This window comes from Wyeomyia smithii, chromosome 3 (genome assembly GCF_029784165.1).
Source record: "Wyeomyia smithii strain HCP4-BCI-WySm-NY-G18 chromosome 3, ASM2978416v1, whole genome shotgun sequence".
NCBI classification, from domain to species: Eukaryota; Metazoa; Arthropoda; class Insecta; order Diptera; family Culicidae; genus Wyeomyia; species Wyeomyia smithii.
This window is the reverse complement of record NC_073696.1, coordinates 171,179,843-171,198,675: the sequence shown is the minus strand read 5'-3', so window position 1 is coordinate 171,198,675 and position 18,833 is coordinate 171,179,843. Positions and strand designations below refer to the sequence as shown.

The 18,833-nt window shown below is 39.0% G+C and overlaps 1 protein-coding gene across 5 annotated transcripts in view; it reads left to right on the top strand.

The window, feature by feature from the left end:
• The window catches only part of LOC129732184 (arrestin domain-containing protein 4), an 81,006-nt gene that overhangs the window by 30,651 nt on the left and 31,522 nt on the right, over window positions 1-18,833 (top strand). For all 5 annotated transcript variants that reach the window (XM_055692776.1, XM_055692777.1, XM_055692773.1 and 2 more), the window contains 2 exons: window positions 7,733-8,070; window positions 8,220-8,402. In XM_055692776.1, coding sequence (XP_055548751.1) covers window positions 7,828-8,070; window positions 8,220-8,402 — 426 coding nt within the window. In that variant the 5' untranslated portion in view covers window positions 7,733-7,827. The remainder of the gene's footprint in view (window positions 1-7,732; window positions 8,071-8,219; window positions 8,403-18,833) is intronic.

Genomic DNA, 18,833 nt, shown 5'->3' with positions numbered 1-18,833 from the left:
ACGATAGGCTAAATAATTTTTTAAAATCTTTACTATACTTTCTTATTTTTAACTGTAATACAAGTCAAGTTATTTTCATTTCTATTTCAAGCAGTGAATGTGGGGTTGGCGATTGAAAAATTTACTAACTGGGGAAATAGTCAATTAGAAATTTTCGAAAAATATAGCCCAGCAGGTGAGACTCGAACCCACAACTTCTAATCTCCGGTCAGATGCGTTTCCGTTACACCACCGCAGGATGTATAACTCGGCCTTTATAAGTAACTATTTTGTATCGCTTGCACACTTTTCGCACGTCATGCATTTACTCAGTAGAGAGCCACCAAACAATACTCTCTACTCTACTCTACAGTGTTTATATCAAGTAAATCCATATTTAAAGAACAGGAAGTTGAGAGATTGTGCAGAGACAGGTTTCGCTATTAGTCTTGCGCCTGAGGCAGTCCACAAATTTAATTGTAATTTTAGAAGTAGCGTGGTTTTAAAAAAAAGTAGCATGGATTAAAAAAAAAAACGATATTTAAGGGTAATGGCTGACTGCCACATGCGGGACTGTATGAATGCCATTAGAAGGGATTGTGGATAGTTTGGGATGATAATTGAGCGTTTGTGTCAAAAATGATAATGAGAAAAAGTTCTCTGGAGCTTCAATGAAGTTTTTCCGTAAGTAAACGAAAATACTACAAGGTATACAGCCCTGTATTAAATGGTGACGTGAGACTAAATACTGTAATTACAGACACAATAAATTCATTTGTTTAGTGATTTACGTATTTTAATTCTCACCCTTCTTTAATTTTTTCAGAAATATATTTGATTACATTCGAAAGAACTTCATTCACACCTGGTGGTGTTGTGCCTGTAGTGTTTTTTTGTGCAAACAACCCTAAAAAATTACAACAAAGTTAAAGTTTAAAAAGATTCATTTTTTTGCTCCACAAGTTTGTTGCATTTGCCAACAATTACGTTCACTGTATTACGAAAACTGCTAATATAAGTATATTATTTTATTTGTAAAGTTGAAAATAAAAAAAAATCTAACGATGTTGAAATGTAAAAAAAAAAGATTCTGAATAGATCTTGGTAAATGGACAAAAAATTCATAAGCACTCGCCGACTTTCAAGCAACGCAAAGCCTTGGTGCTACATTCCGATTCGGAACTCGACCTTCTGTTTTTAATACACAGACTTCGCAGCCGACTGTTTAGTGTACAGGACAATTGCGGGGCAAGCGCTACGATTCTACTGACACCAACAGTCTCTCCCGAGCCGAGACTCGAACCTAATACGACTGGCTTGTTTGGCCAGCATCGTACCTCGAGACCATCTGGGCCGACTCTTACTCTTCTATAAATTAGTATTTTTAGGAACTTACTCATTCAATATTATGTCGGTCACGATTGTTTAGTGAATATCGAAGATAAAAAATAAATAATAATAAAAAATTGTAACCGTTGAAAAAATGTTCGATTCTTGTTGAGCAATTCATGGTTTTGTAATCATATTCATGAGATAAACTTTCAATCACCATCAGTGGCAGTTGCAGTTTTGATTGCACGCGAATTTAAGTCGTGCTGCAATGAAAAACGACGAGACACTAGCGGTGCTCTGCTCCACTTATACTTTACGATACTGTTGCTTTTACCAGCATGTTTTCTTTCAAGACATCAGTTTCTATTACGCTCTAACAGCAGATTTAGAAATTGTTTAGGAAAAGGGGTTGTTTCAAACTTTTCGAAAAACCTTTACCTTCGAGACATCAAATTAGTCTAGGTTCAATGAAGCAAATATAAATTGACCTATGGGGATGTGGAGATTCTGTTAATTTTTTTTTTTTTAATATTGATACAGAGAATGGTTGGTGTCTATTCATGTCATCTGTGCTAGGAATGCTCGCCTGTGATTGGTTCATTGTTCGCGTAAATTTGTCCTTGAAACTTTTTATCGATTTTTACCGCTCTGCAATGAAAAAATAATGATAACTAGCGTATTACAAAATTGTTTCAAAATTTTATCTATCCACCAACATATTGGTTATTGTTATCCATCATGTGGTTATGCTGTTATTATCGTTTTAAATCTGACGCAACATTTGCCAGTTTCATCTCCAATTTTACAGAATGCATACCAGTATAGAAAACAAGACGTAGTCCCACGTCAAAATGCCGTCTCGGCGAGCAATTACTCTGAATCTACACGACATGTGTAATCTTTCGCTCTTTCCTTTGTCTTTCCTAAATATTGCTCGAAATCAATTTTTACAATCGTCATCATCGTCCTCGTCTTCATTATTAAACTGAAGCTTCAATAAAATCGTCACTTGGATGGATGAGGGTAAATTATTTCGGACAAACAAAGCGTTGTTGCTGCTGCACCTGAGACGCATGGGAGCTAGGTGAATTAAACTTCAAAGCTGAATAATGCAATTTGTAACATGTAACATGCATGGGCGTAGCCAGAATTTCAAAAAAAAGGGGGGGGGGGTCAACAAAACTTTAGCAGTAAAAAGTGGTATTTTGAAAAATAGAAATAAATACTAGCACTTAGTGGTCAACACTAAATTTCATTTTTTTATTATCACTTAACTGAACTGTAATTTAATTTACACCAAACCTACCATAAAAAGATAACTAAAGGGTGATTTTTTGCTGTTTGGTTTTTCGTGTATTCAGATTTGACAGTTCACGCGGGAATTCTGACAGCTGTCAAAGTCCAATGTACTCAGTTTGGTTTGCCATTTCACCATGAACAGACTTACGCCTAAACAACGCTTACAAATAACCGAATTTTATTGCCTTAGAACAACTTGCCGAAAATCCACTTTTTTACCGAAAAATTGTGTTTAGTGACGAAGCTCATTTCTGGTTAAATGGGTATGTTAATAATCAAAATTGCCGCATTTGGATCGAAGGGCAACCAGAGGCAATACAAGAATCGCCAATGCACCCAGAAAAATGCACGGTTTGGTGTGGTTTACACGCTGGAGGCATCATTGGTCCGTACTTCTTCAAAGATGATCAAAATCGCAACGTTACGGTCAATGGCGCTCGCTATCGTGCGATGATTTCTGATTATTTTTTTTTGCCGGAAATGGAAGAGCTGGGTCTTGTTGACATGTGGTTTCAGCAAGACGGAGCAACGTGCCACACATCGCGCGAATCAATGGACATATTGCGGAATGAGTTCGATGAGCAATTCATCCCACGAAATGGACCGATAGATCATGCGATTTAACACCGCTAGATTTTTTTTGGGGGGCTACGTTGAGTCTCTCGTCTATGCGGATAAGCCAACAACAATTCCAGCCTTAGAAGACAACATTACACGCCGAAATACCAGCCGAAATGCTCGAAAAAGTGACCCAAAGTTGGACTTTTCGTATGGACCATCTAAAAAGTAGCCGTGGCCAACATTTGAATGAAATTATCTTTAAAAAGTAAATGGCATAAACCAATTTATCAGCTCAAATAAAGATTTCATACAGTTTTGTAATTTCTATGCGTTTTCTTTTTGAAAGAAAAACCAAGTTCCTAAAAAATCACCCTTTATAACAATGTCGTTAATTAGAAACCATCTTCCTTTTATCCTCCGTAAATCGCTCCAGCGCCAGTTCAGTAAATTCTCCACGATTGTTGTTATCCATCTCTGCCGTTGGCTGGCAGTTTGACGTAAGCGCCAAATTTTCAAATTTCATTTTTTACGTATTACTATAGCATGGACATCTCCTTCAAGATGCTTGTTGCCGTTTTCAAAAATATTGAAAATTAGCAGAGAAATATCAAAATTAAGAAGTGACGTTAGCGCCATTTTGCATAGTACGCTATAAAAAATGTCACGATTACTTCAAGTGTTTTTGCACTTGACTCAATTCGGCACATCATAATGAATGTCTCTCGTATTATTACCACTGTCTCAATCAATTGAATTAAAGCTGCAATTTCAATTGACAAACGTCAAAACCATAAAGCGAAACAAAAATAGTGAAGATGGCGAACGGCGCAAGCAGCACATTTACTCAGAGATCAAAAATTTATTTTAGCGTAAGTTTTATTGAATCTTTTAAATTAAAATAACAATAAAACGTCTTTTTTACATATCCTGAAATCGATTGCATCGAAACAGTGACAGGGATCATTTCTAGGATCATCTTGTTATTATATTAAAAATCTAAAATAAAATTAAAATGGAAATCTAAAATAAAAAAAGAAGTCTCTTGAATTTATTGTGAATTTATATAATTATCCAACTGACCGACATTCAGTACCTCAAACATAAGCATTTAACAAAGGTGAATATACAACAACAACAATATCGCACGCCAGCCTGGGGGGCTAATGCGGTCTCGATCAACTAGATTAGTCGAGAGAATTCATCATCGATATTGTTTTCGGCACATTTTGCATGTTGTAGGATAAGTACAACGATACACCGTGCCCCAGTGCTGAGTCGAGAAAATTTCCTGCTCGAAAAGGTTCTCGACCTGATCGGGAATCGAACCCGATATCACAACCGTGTGGGAGTGCTAACCGACCGACATCGCTAACCACAGAACCCACGGGGACCACAAAGATGAACATAACAGCAGAAAATAATGTGATTTGCTATTGATTTCATCGTTTTTTTGGATTAATATATTTCGAAAGATTTTCATTCAACTCTGAAATGTTAGGCAAGTAGTGCGAATTCAACACAGGGCTAGTAGCGAGTCACTTTTTTCTATTTTGAGCCTAGTCACTAAAAAGTCACTATTTACGCTAAAAAGTCACTATTTTACGACAAAATGGTCACTAAAGTCACTTTTTTAGCTTTAAATGAATAAATTAACTATTGTTGTATTGCAACATACTTTAGAAAGCTTGCTTCTCATTTACAGAATATTTGGACAGTTCGGATTATAAGGCATTTTTGTTAACTTTTCCATCATAGAAGTTTCATGTCAGGCAATGCTTTCAAATTTCTTATTGAAGTGAACAGTGCAGAATAGTTACGAACGAATTGTCTAAGAGTGTAAAGGTTTATTCTACAAGCTACTCGCTTCTCTAATCAGTGTTGTGCGTGAAATTACGTTTGTAGTTTGATTTGCTTGTCTCAAATCAACTGTTCCTCCTGGTTGAAGTGGATTCAAAAATTTCGAGCTTATATTGTGCATATTAAGGTCTCAATTCGTAGGGTTTTTCTTTCTATTATCCGAACCTACCGGTGCTTACCGGATACCATTTCGAAATTCCATTATGATAACCCGTTCTACGCATATTTGTCCCATGCTCCAAATCAAGCAAAAGAGTGTGTTTAGTGGAACGAATTTGATTAAAAAATGTCAAGTGGGTTAAATATGCGTGAAAAATCATTGATGGGACAAGCAGGCTTAGTATTGTTTTTGCAGATTTTCGGAACGAACAATGCTATTTTTAATATATTTTGAAAAACCCCTCTCTTAGTTAGCTTAACTAACTCCAAACGCTTTTCGAAGCTGTCACAGGCGGCACGGATTCCCAGATTTCAAAAGTCCCTCAAATTGTCCCTTTACCAACCTTGAGTCAAGTTCGCAGTATACGCTGATGCACGGTCTTGCTGGAACATATAGTAATTAGCTCTGAAGAGTTGTCGAAGACACGGGGTAACGTTTTTTTTCCTAAACTACCGTTCTATAATAAACAGCATTAAATTCGGCGTCTTTGTAAATGAAAATCAAAGGAAGTTTACTCGCTTGCAAATTGCTCCCGAGACTTTCAATAAAGCTGTACTCTGCAATCGAGGAACACTCCTCCAGAACTCTGAAATGTTGTCTCTTGCTGCTGCCCACATTCGATTGTTTTGTGTAACATCAGTCACACTCCAGGACAAATAGTTTCTCATCAGAAACAATGAACTCGCGAACAGCGAGCTGTGAAAGTATCATTTTCACTCTATCAAGCCTCTTTTTTAAAAAGAATCGGCCAAAATATTGTGGACCAATTCAATAGATATACTCAGATGGGTGGGAATTACAAACTGAACGTTACATTTCGCCGGACACGCTTCCTCATAACAGTCACAATTTTACGACTTGCGGCATCCTTGCAGATCGTGGCCGATAGAATTTTCAACGATCTCCCAAAGAGAATGTCTCCTTGTATTTTTCGATGGTTTAATAAACGAAATCTCGCCTAGCTTCACACGATCTGAGATGTTTGAATATTGTGCAAGGGCAGTCACTGACCAAAAACCGTTTTTGTAATGACTTTCCGGATCTGTTACATCGCACACCAAGAACTAAATACAACTGACAGTCCACCAACTTTCATTAGCACTTATAACTCGAAAACATGTATTCGAATATATTGAACAAGGTGTTATTACAACCATTTTAATGTGAAATTATGATACAGATTTAAGTTCGACTTTTTTCTACGAGAACAAATCATAAATTAAAAGTTCTAAAGACATAAATTTCAGATAAAATTTAATTTATTTATGGTTCAATAATAAACTTTAAAACCCTATTTTGTTTATTTTTTGGTCACTATTTAGTCTCTATTTGGTCACTATTTTAATGAAAAAAGTCACTAAAGTCACTATTATTTTACTCCAAGTTCGCTACTAGCCCTGCAACAGCAAGTCACTTCACTTCGACGTGATTTTTATTTACAGTGTAGTGACGTTAAGGTATGCATATGCATATAGAATAGTGTACCATGCTTGTGTAGTGCCTGCGATGCCAACTTCTTGCTGCTGACTACAGATCAGTACGCATGGAAAACTAGACTATTCAGGCGTACCAACGTCACTTTTCGTGCAAAACGATGAAATGGTTTTGCTATTTTGCAGAAGAAGCGACGTTGGTATTAGAACTCAATGCATTTACATAAATAAACATGTTAAAGCAATGAGATACGTTTTTCATCATATTACACTTAGATCAGATTGCGTAATGAAGCGCTTCTGTTAATTTTGGAACGAATTAAAACATATCGTTTCTGGAGCGGTTTTGTGCTTCTGGCGCTTACGTCAAAAACTCAGCCCACGGCAGATCTGCCGATGAACATTTAGCAAGTAGAGAGCACTAAACCGCTGCTCAACCATTGTTGACCTCAGCGTCCTCAGCTCAGTTTTCACACGAAGTAGTGTGCTGAACGAGCGTTCAATCGTGCATGTTGTACATGGTAGAGCAAGTGCAATTTTTATTGTTTTCTCCGTCGCAGAGAGAACGGGCTTCATCAAGTAGGCATTGATGCAGGCGGATTTACCCGGTACTTTTGCCGCTGCAATGTCCTTAGTGGATCAACTGAAAAACTTGTGCAATTCCACGCAACATAGGGCAAGCATTTCAATCAATTATGTTTTATCTGGCTGATACTTTACATACATGTTTCTATGGGTTATTGAAAAAAAAATTCTGCACCAATGTCAACAGCTAGGGGGAAGGGGGGGGAGGCGTCCACCTGATCCTATTGGCCCGTTGTATTTTAGGCAGTATCTTCACAGGACCGGGAAAATAAGGGGGATGTGGGTGGAGAAGGCCGCTAAGTTTACTTTTTCCTATGCCCATGCATGTCTTATTTGTATGAAATAACGATAATCTTTTTTAATTTGTCATTTTCGACCTTGCTTTGACATTTATTTTTCAGTATAATTTACATAAAGATGCTTTTAATTAGTATTAGTAATAAATGAAAAAACACAAACATTTTATAAAAAAAAACATACACTTGTTTCATTTCTACATTTCCTGACCTTTCTTTTGTTGTTTCAGGTCTTCATTTCCACGTTGTTGGCGAATGTGTGGTACGGGTCAGATCGGGTCGTCATGACCGATCATATGACAAGGAAAATTACATTGACTTTAGAATGCGATTACTTGGTGACAGTGAGCACCAAGGTCCAACAATTCTATCGCCTGGGATACACAGTTTTCCATTTAAACTAGGATTGCCAGTAGATTTACCTTCAACGTTTCTAGGCCGGTACGGCTGGGTTCAGTATTATTGCAAAGCAGCTCTACGCGAACCATCTGGATTAATACACAAAAACCATCAGGTGTTCATAGTTATGAATCCAATCAATTTGAACACAGAGCAACAATATCTAGCGGTAAGAACTTCTCCAACCTTTTTTCCTCTACGACCCCTTTTGCGGAGCATGAAGACCCGTATTACGAAGCACATTGAATTCGCAGCCTCTTAAAAGAACTTCCGAGACGGGCTTGATAATTTTCTTCTCTATTTTGTTGTTTCTTATAGGACCCATTCAAATGCAACATTGAGCATAATCTAGGGGTTGCATGTGTTGGAGGAGGTTTCGTCAAGTGCAAAATAATTTTGGATAGAGGAGGATACGTTCCCGGTGAATCAATCATGATTACGGCAACTGTAACCAATTCTAGTAATGTTACTATCAAAAGCACGAAAGCCGCATTAACTGAGGTAAAGTGATCAATTTTACTATTTCTCTATCTCAGTGTGTAACCTGTCCAACTGAACTTCTCAAACTAGCTCATGTTCATATATAGAAATTTGAAAATCGTGTGTAAAAATTTGAATCAAAATACGTTAATACACTACCGACATCTGTCTTGTGGTGCCCCAGTTGCACTGCATTAATATTGCTGTATCGATATTTTATCGATATCATTACTTGATTTGTAAATGATAAGAGCGTCATATAGCAAGAGCATAACCACTTACTGGTAAATGGCGGTTGCAAGTCTTTACACATCTTTTGAAAAAAAGATGAACGTCTGTTCTCTGTGGAAATACTGCGGACTGTGTTGAGCTTAAGCAACTAGTGGATGTTTTCAGACAATGAAAAGGCACGGCCAACGTCGGCGCGTGTGAATTGTCCGCTCAGTAAAAGTTTGCATTTTAAGTGCTTTTCATTAGTAACCGGCAACCATCCAGAAGTATAATATAAATAATATCGGAATATATATAGTTTGCTTGTCTTTCAGTCACGCACACGACAAACAAAAGTTACTCAAATTGTCTTTCTCCCAAGCAAAAACTGAACCTGAGGTACACTAACCTCTGTTAATTTTTTGTATGTAGCAACGCAAACACTCCTGTTCTGACTACAAGTTACCTTTGCCTCTAGTCCTCCCCTCACCCCCTCTCGCCTGGTATGAAGTCAGTCGTAAGGAAATCAAAGCTAACAGGCAAATTTGATTCGAAAATCACCTTGGACGCGTGCTTGATTTGGTGTTTTGCACCTCGGATTGCGAAATTTCCGTAGAGGAGTGTGTCGCCCCGATGTTGCCCGTTGATTTACACCATCCTTCGTTGACAATCTCAACTTCCACCACAAAAAATGCGGTTGCTGGTTCTAGTCTCCCTTCCGCGAGGCGAGTATTAAATTAGGGAGCATACTTAAATGACGAAGCATTTTTTCGTGTTTTCCAAACCCCCCCCCCCTCCCCCTCGTAGCATTTGGTCACAAAATTTTAGACCCCCTTGAAAAAAACGTAGCATTCGTTTAAGATACCCCCATCCCCCTCCCCTGTTCTGAAAGATACGTACAAAAATACAAGCGGTAACATCAATACAAAAAATATTACTTCAAATCACCATGTCTAATAAAATTTAATTATCACTTATACACTTGTGACAGCATTTTATATGATGTTGACTGTTAACTGATCTGCTTCGAAGGGTTTGTGTTTTGGTACGAGAAGGAAAGATGTTTACACAACTTCGCGTGATCTATGTCTGTTGAAAACAGAAAATGTTTCAGAATTCGCGAAAAACCTAATCCCTGCACTTATCAGCCTTGAAAAGAAACGAATACCTATCTTGTAATTTTCGCTATTGAAAATCACGAAGAAACAACGATTTTTTTTTCAAAACATATTGTGTGTTTGGAAATCCGGCAATTGAGCCGTTGCGGAACAGAGTGGTCTAAAGACCATTTTTTCGAAAATGAGTTTTTTGCATAAACCGCATCTACTCAAGAAGCTGAAGTTGGGAGATTAAGAAAATTTCGAAAAATCATAAATCGATGTAATACTATCATGTAACACGTAACATGAAGCATATTACATGTGATAAGGAACATGCCACTTGTTTTGTACATGTCACACGTGATATGTAACATGTTACACGTAATGTAACACGAAAAATGTAACATATAAATTATTATGTAATATTTAATATCTTGTGTTACATGTAATGCAGCACGTGACATTTTACATGTGACATGCTATATGTATCATATAACATGTGACACTAGCCATTTTATAAGGTTTACCGTCATTTTCTTCGTCATTTACCGGGTTTGTGTACCGTAAACTGGGGTGACTTTGATCACTTTTTTGAATATATCTTAAATATTTTGAAAATGTACTGAAAACCAAATTGTTTGACATTTTTAAAATGAGTACAGACACGCATTGAGCAAGATCATGTCACTACCTCAAAAGTTTAGCAACAGTTCTGCTGTTTTTGAAGGTGCCCAACAATTTCCACATCGATCATCATTCCGGGGTGACTTTGATCACTTCATTGTTTTGATGAATTTAAAGTGAAACTATACTGCTTTACCAAGTTTGAATAATTAGGGATACCATCTGGTCGAAGTTAGAAATCAGGACACCTTTTTCTCGGCACAAATTTAATTTAGCCATTCTATTCTTTGATGTATGAGCAAATATAACACGTAATATGTGATTTACCCATTAAAATACAACATAAAACTCTTTTATTTACTGTACATTAAGTAAATTAATTTTTATTGAGTTTTTTTTACGCGTTGATATGTACCTCGTGGAAAAACGCGGTAATTAAAAAATCCTTCGATTTGAAAATACGCGTGAAAAACCCGTTAATTCAAAAATCCGTGTAGAAAAACACATAGTAAAAAAGCTGAGTGTATCTCTGACGAGTCACTTTCATCAAACCACTTTAAATTGTTACGCATTAGTAGATATTTTAAAAATTCAACACACGTAAACTGTTTCAACTTAAACCTAACGAATGCCAGATGCTCAATGGTAACGGTCAACGCGTGAAAGATTCTTCTTATTACTCTACAAATGAAAAAAAATCGATCGCAGTGAGCGTTGCGACCTAGAAAAAACATTTATTGAGCAATTTTCAAAAATTCTGCTCATTACCACACAACAAAATTAAATATCTTAAGAAAATCAGGAGAAATGCTAAAATATAAAAAATAAATCAGGACTCCCAAATAGAACTTTATGTCCTGCTAAATCAGGACGGATGGTATCCCTATGAATAATTGAAAACGACCTAAATGAGTTTATTTATATGAAAAAGCAATTCAGGGGTTATTCACATTCCACGTCAACAGTCTGTTAGGTGAACGTCCAAAATTTGTACGAAATTTTAGAATATATATATGAACGACTGTCCACGGAGAGAAAAGGGGGTCTAAAATCACCAAAAACTAGTCCACGTGGAATATGGCTTACCCAATAGTCCAAAAATGCATGTTAAGTGATGCTTGGGTTGTCGTGAGAAAAAAAAAACATGTAATGTACTACCCAAGTAACCAGTAAGCACTAAATTATTGCCCTACAACAATGCTATATTCATTTTGTGCCGAACACGCATCAGTATCGGATGTGTTTGGTGATCGCTTCGATAGAATATAAAACAAAAGACGCGCGAGCAAGTGTTGGCATTGTCGAGTGAAGGTTCAAGGTCGCCAGCCTTTGTGCAACTGTTTCGCATCGTGGCTGTTTGCTGGTGCGTAAGCCGATTTGGCTGCTAAGTGATTTGTGCTACAGCAGTGGACGAGAATCTCAACACAAAGGAGGAAAAAGAAGAAGCCAACAGTTGACAGCGAGTTGTGTCGCTGTGCTGAGTGATCACACACCCGACTCGCTGCTGGTGGCTGTTTGGAGCTGCTGTATTGGTGCTGCTGGCTGTAACGGCTGCAGCTTCGACCGTTCGGACAACCAACCCTGCTGAAAGAAGAAGTAAAGAGGTACGTGTTCTGTCGGCGCTAGTGCGCTAGATTTAGAGCGATGGATGTAGATCCCTCGCCTCCCGTGCCACCATCCCCGAACCCCTCCGACCCTGTCCCTCCTGCCAACCCTTCCTATGTTAATTCTCCAGTCCCCCCTCGCCCCAGCCTTCACCTGGACGGATCTCAGGGCAGCTTTACTGTTTTCTTTCGGCCAAAAGCAGGACCGAAATCGAAACCGTTAAACATCCTGCAGATTTCGAAAGACCTGGCGGAGGGGTACAAGGCCGTGACCGAAATCTCCAAGGTCAGACCCAACAAGCTCCGTGTCGTGGTCAGTGACCTGGAACAGGCCAACGCTATTGCTCGCTCCGAGCTTTTCACACGCGAGTATCGCGTTTATATACCCGCACGAGACGTGGAGATCGACGGTGTCATAACCGATTCGAGTCTGTCGGTCGAGTGTATCTTGGCAAGCGGTTTTGGCTGCTTCAAAAATGCTTTGTGTCACGACGTAAAAGTAAAGATAATAGATTGCAAGCAATTGCGGTCTGTGTCTCTTGTCAACGGCACAAAAGTGTACACTCCGTCAGACTCGTTTCGTGTTACGTTTGCCGGATCTGCTCTCCCTAGCCACGTCTCGATCGATCGGGTTCGTCTACCTGTGCGATTGTATGTACCCCGTGTTATGAATTGCACCAATTGCAAGCAGCTAGGCCACACAGCCGCCTACTGCTGCAATAAGGCACGATGTAGCAAGTGTGGAGAAACTCATGCGGACGATTCTTGCAGTGTAAATGCTGAAAAATGTATTCACTGCGGGGCAAATCAGCATGAGCTCTCCACATGCGCGGTGTACATGCAGCGCAGAGATAAAATCAAGCGGTCACTTAAGGAGCGTTCAAAGCGATCTTACGCTGAGATGCTGAAGAAGACCGTGACCACTTCTACCATAACATCGAACCCCTTTGATCTGTTGTCCTCTGATGAAACCGATTCTGACGATTCACCAGCGGGAACAACTTATGCCAATCCTGGGGCGTCTAGAAAGAGGAAAAATATTTCCTCTCCTAAACTTCCCCGAAAAGGTCCTAAGATTTCCCAAAGTGAAATGAAAGTTACAAACAAACCAAACAGTGCTGCGGAAAAACCGAAGCAAACTCCTCCAGGGCTTGCAAATTTAAAGTCCCAGAAGGAGTTCCCAGCACTGCCAGGAACATCTAAAACCCCAGTTGTTCCTTTTGCACTCCCAGTTGATGAAACAAACTCTGGATTAGTGAAATTTTCTGACATTGTGGACTGGATTTTTGAAACTTTCAATATACCCGATCCAATTAAAATTTTTCTTACAGCATTCCTCCCAACAGTTAGATCATTTTTGAAGCAGTTGACTGCCCAATGGCCCCTCCTTGCAGCGATTGTATCCTTCGATGCCTAATACATCTGCGTATACGAAGGATTCTATCTCTGTCTTACAGTGGAATTGTAGAAGTATTTTACCAAAAATGGATTCATTTGAAGTTTTAATAAATAGAAACAAATGCGATGCATTTTCCCTTTGTGAAACTTGCCTTACTTCAAATATTGATCTCAACTTCCATGATTTTAATATTATTCGCCTTGATCGAGACACCCCATATGGAGGAGTACTTTTAGGGATTAAAAAGTGCTATTCTTTCTATCGTATTAACCTCCCCTCGATTCCAGGCATCGAAGTTGTCGAATGTCAAATGACAATACAAGGTAAAGAGCTTTGTATTGCCTCAATATATATTCCTCCCAGAGCACAGGTTGGGCAACGGTTGCTCTTTGATTTAATAGAACTTCTTCCCTCGCCACGTTTGATTTTGGGAGACTTCAACTCTCATGGTGTGGCTTGGGGCTCCCCCTACAATGATAACCGCTCCTCTTTAATCTATAACCTTTGCGATGACTTCGACATGACTATTTTGAACAACGGTGAAATGACACGTATCCCGAAACCTCCAGCGCGCCCAAGCGCTTTGGATCTATCCTTATGTTCAACGTCGCTACGGTTGGATTGCACATGGAAGGTAATCCTCGATCCTCACGGTAGCGACCATCTGCCTATTCTTATTTCAATTACTAACGGTTCAGCTCGCATGCGACCAATTGACATTCCGTATGACCTCACACGGAATGTCGATTGGAAGTTATACGAGGAAATGATTTCAAAAGCGGTCGAGTCGATTCAAAATCACCCACCACTTGAAGAATACAACCTCCTCGCGGGCTTAATCCTCGACGCCGCGTTGCAAGCCCAAACGGAGAAATATCCCGGCGTAACGATCAAAGAGCGGCCTCCAACTCCGTGGTGGGACAAAGAGTGCTCCGATGTCTACACGCAAAGATCCGACGCGTTTTTGGCCTTCCAGAAAGGAGGTATACCCGACGACTATATACGGTATTCGGAGCTTGATACCAAGCTTAAAAGCCTGGCTAAAGCAAAGAAACGCGGATATTGGCGTCGGTTCGTGAATGAGACGTCGAGGGAGAAATCGATGAGCACTCTTTGGAACACAGCCCGAAGAATGCGGAATCGCGTAACGGTCAACGAAAGCGAGGAGTCTTCAAGTCGGTGGATATTTGATTTTGCCAGGAAAGTATGTCCGGACTCTGTTCCTGCGCAAAACTTTGTTCGCGATACGTCTCCGGGTCACGACGCGATAGAATCACCTTTTACGATGGCAGAATTTTCAGTTGCCCTCCTGTCCTGTAACAATAACGCACCTGGGTTAGATAGAATCAAATTCAACTTGTTGAAGAATCTACCCGGCAATGCCAAAAGGCGCTTGTTGAACTTGTTCAATAAGTTCCTGGAGCAAAACATTGTACCGCAGGATTAGAGGCAAGTGAAGGTGATCGCCATCCAAAAACCAGGGAAACCAGCTTCTGATCACAACTCTTATAGACCGATTGCAATGCTATCCTGTATCCGGAAATTGATGGAAAAAATGATACTCCGTAGTTTAGACCACTGGGTCGAATCAAATGGTCTACTATCAGATACTCAATTTGGCTTCCGCCGTGCCAAAGGGACGAATGATTGTCTTGCGTTGCTTTCAACAGATATTCAGCTGGCGTATGCTCGCAAAGAACAAATGGCGTCTGCGTTCTTGGACATTAAGGGGGCTTTTGATTCCGTTTCTATTGACATTCTTTCGGGCAAACTTCACCGACAAGGATTTTCTCCAATTTTGAACAATTTTTTGCACAATTTGTTGTCCGAAAAGCACATGCATTTTACGCACGGCGATTTAGCAACTTTTCGCATTAGCTACATGGGTCTTCCCCAGGGCTAATGTTTAAGCCCCCTTCTTCACAACTTTTATGTAAATGACATCGACGAATGTCTGGCAAATTCATGCACGATAAGACAACTTGCAGACGACAGTGTAATCTCTGTTACAGGAGCCAAAGCTGCCGATTTGCAAGGACCATTGCAAGATACCTTGGACAATTTGTCTGCTTGGGCTTTACAGCTAGGTATCGAATTCTCTCCGGAGAAGACTGAGATAGTAGTTTTTTCTAGGAAGCATGAACCTGCTCAGCTTCAAACACAATTAATGGGTAAAACGATTTCTCAGGTTTTGATACACAAATATCTTGGTGTCTGGTTCGACTCTAAAGGCACCTGGGGTTGTCACGTTAGGTATCTGATGCAAAAACGTCAACAAAGAGTGAATTTTCTTCGTACAATAACCGGACAATGGTGGGGAGCCCACCCAGGAGACCTTATAAGGTTTTACCAAACAACGATATTGTCTGTCATTGAGTACGGGTGTTTCTGCCGCTCCGCAGCAAACACACATTTGATCAAACTGGAGCGAATACAATATCGTTGTTCGTGGAATCCCGGATCATTTACGCGTGCAGCAGATCCCCAAAATTTTTTCCAATAAATATCGAAACATCAACTGCGACAATATGTTCTACACTGACGGATCACTTCTTGATGGGTCCACTAGCTTCGGTATTTTCAATAACAATTTAACCGTCTCCCATAAGCTTGATATTCCTGCTTCTGTTTACGTCGCAGAATTGGCTGCAATTCAGTACACCCTAGGGATTATCGAAAAAGTGTCCACGGACCATTATTTCATCTTTACGGACAGTCTCAGTTCCATTGAGGCTCTCCGATCGATGAAAGATGTCAAGCACTCTCCGTATTTCCTGGTGAAAATACGAGAACATCTGAGTGCTTTATCCGAAAAATCGTATCAGATTACCTTAGCGTGGGTCCCTTCTCACTGCTCGATACCGGGTAATGAGAAAGCGGACTCTTTGGCTAAAGTGGGCGCAACAAACGGTGGAATTTATGAAAGACCAATTGCCTTTAATGAATTTTTCTCATTTGTACGTCAGAATACGATCATCAGTTGGCAAAATGCTTGGACCAGAGGGGAACTGGGAAGGTGGTTACATTCCATAATCCCCAAGGTGTCGACGAACCCGTGGTTCAAGGGGTTGGATGTAGGTCGGGATTTCATTTGCGTGATGTCCCGGCTTATGTCCAATCACTATAGATTTGACGCGCATCTCCGTCGTGTTGGGCTCGGGGAAAGTGGTATCTGTGCCTGTGGTGAAGGTTATCACGACATAGAGCACGTTGTTTGGTCATGCCCTGTACACCGTGACGCCAGGTCTAAATTAATAGCTTTCCTACAGGCCGAAGGTAGGCAGTCGGCTGTTCCTGTTCGTGATGTCTTGGCAAGCCGTGACCTATCCTACATGTCCCTTATATACGTTTTCCTGAAATCCATCCACGCCCCAGTTTAGTCCTACCCCCTTCCGCCTGCATCCAGCCTAACGACAAGAACACGTTAAGACCCCGGATCCGGAAACAGCAATCAGACCCGCACGATACTCTCAAGGCCCGAGGAAGACACCCCAATATGCCAGTCCGTAATATCTTGGCCCAGCAGCGGAACATGTGCTTACCTATGGCAATGAAAACCATCATACAGTAAACCAGTGCTTTTAATGCAAAATATTATAGCTTTAAGTTACATTTAGTTTCAGCTCGTAGTCGGCAGCGAGGATAAAAAATTTGCTTTTAGTTATTAAGATACTTTAGAAAGTAAGCTACCAGATATAATTGGCGCCGTTAAACATTAAATTGTATTTGTGCCGTGTCAAATAAATTATAGATGAACAAAAAAAAACAATACTATATTTGATTACAGAATTCTGGGTAAGAACTTATTCTGACCTAAATGCTTGTATATATCTGATATAATGTTAAAAAGGCGAAATAGCGAGCTGATAAAGTGCTGCAGGTGGCAACCCTTGATATGCATCACTGAAGCTGATTTGGAGCACTCATGAGATTTCTCTTTTCTGACATGTGAAAACAAACCAAAAAAATAACTTAGAACCTTAATTATTTGGTGTCTGGAATGAATGCAAAAAAAATATTCAGGACTAATACATAAGGTTTATTTTGTGCATGTGTACTTCCTCAACATCGTTTGGAATTCAACAGGGACTTTTCATAATATTCTGATATTGATGGTTAAGAAACCACGAACCTAGGAGATGTAGATCCTTGATCCAACCTACTAGTTTGTAATTGTTTTGTATTGGGTATTTCGGAAAGTTTCATGCTTTCATATACCCGAACTTTGCGTCGAAAATTCCCAATTCTTAATTTTTTTTTTCATTTACGTGGAGTATCCACGTTCCGTCTATTTTTAATTGACCACTCGATATCGCTCGTTATTGGCACTTACGAAAAAATGTAATGTGTCTTCTATATGCATTCAAAACACTACATCGTAGCACTTACGGTAGCCCTTTAAGCGCATATTTTGCTCTCAGTAATGCTAGTTTAGCATGATGCCCTAAACATTAAAAAACATGATAAAAAGCTATTTGGCATTAACAAGGCTGAATTAGTTCTAATAAAATGTTTTCTCCTAAGGCTTATGGTTACTTGGGTATCACATACTTAGACATACGTAACACTGGCGATTTTTTTGGTACTCTTTGCCCCACATCACCCGGTACCAACACCAGTATGAACTGCTCGACGAAAATGAACGGAATGAATTTTCTTCATCGCGGCTCTACTCGAGCCCTCAACAAAATCCCTTACGAAACTGTCAATAAGTTGTTTACAAAATCAATGCTGCATTTTTCGAGTGGGAACGAGACAAATGCAGGGCTGCGCAGGTACACAACCTCCATAAACTACTCAAACAGAGTTTTTTTTTACAGAGGTTGGTACTTTCGAGTAGTTCATTGTGTACCAACTTTTTTGGAAAATTTCTTCCTGAGTGTTACGTATGTCTTATGTATGTGGTACTATTGAGTTTATTAGGACTCAACATTACCTTTGAGGAAAAAATTAGAAAAGCAATAATGAAAATCGTAGTAATATTTTTTTAGCTTAAAAACTAGTCTGGGCAAAAAATAAACAAACTTTACGTATCGCAGCTTATTGTTTTGTATCTGCTTGAACCGATTGTTTGTATGCAATAAAAATCGCTCAAAATCCACTTTATTTTAAAATCAATATTCTAGCATGAAAAACACTTTTTTAATAGCTGGAAATGCATGGATAGTAGCAATTTAGACATATTTAAACATAATTAGTGAAGATTACGACAAATATCAAGCTTTCGAGTGCTTTTTATCACAAATTCAAAAAAGGGGTAGAATCCCGTGATCAACCCCCAGTTTACGGTACATAGAACACTGTTCCGAAACGATTCGAGGATTCCAGTGAATATATATATATATATATATATATATATATATATATATATATATATATATATATATATATATATATATATATATATATATATATATATATATATATATATATATATATATATATATATATATATATATATATATATATATATATATATATATATATATATATATATATATATATATATATATAT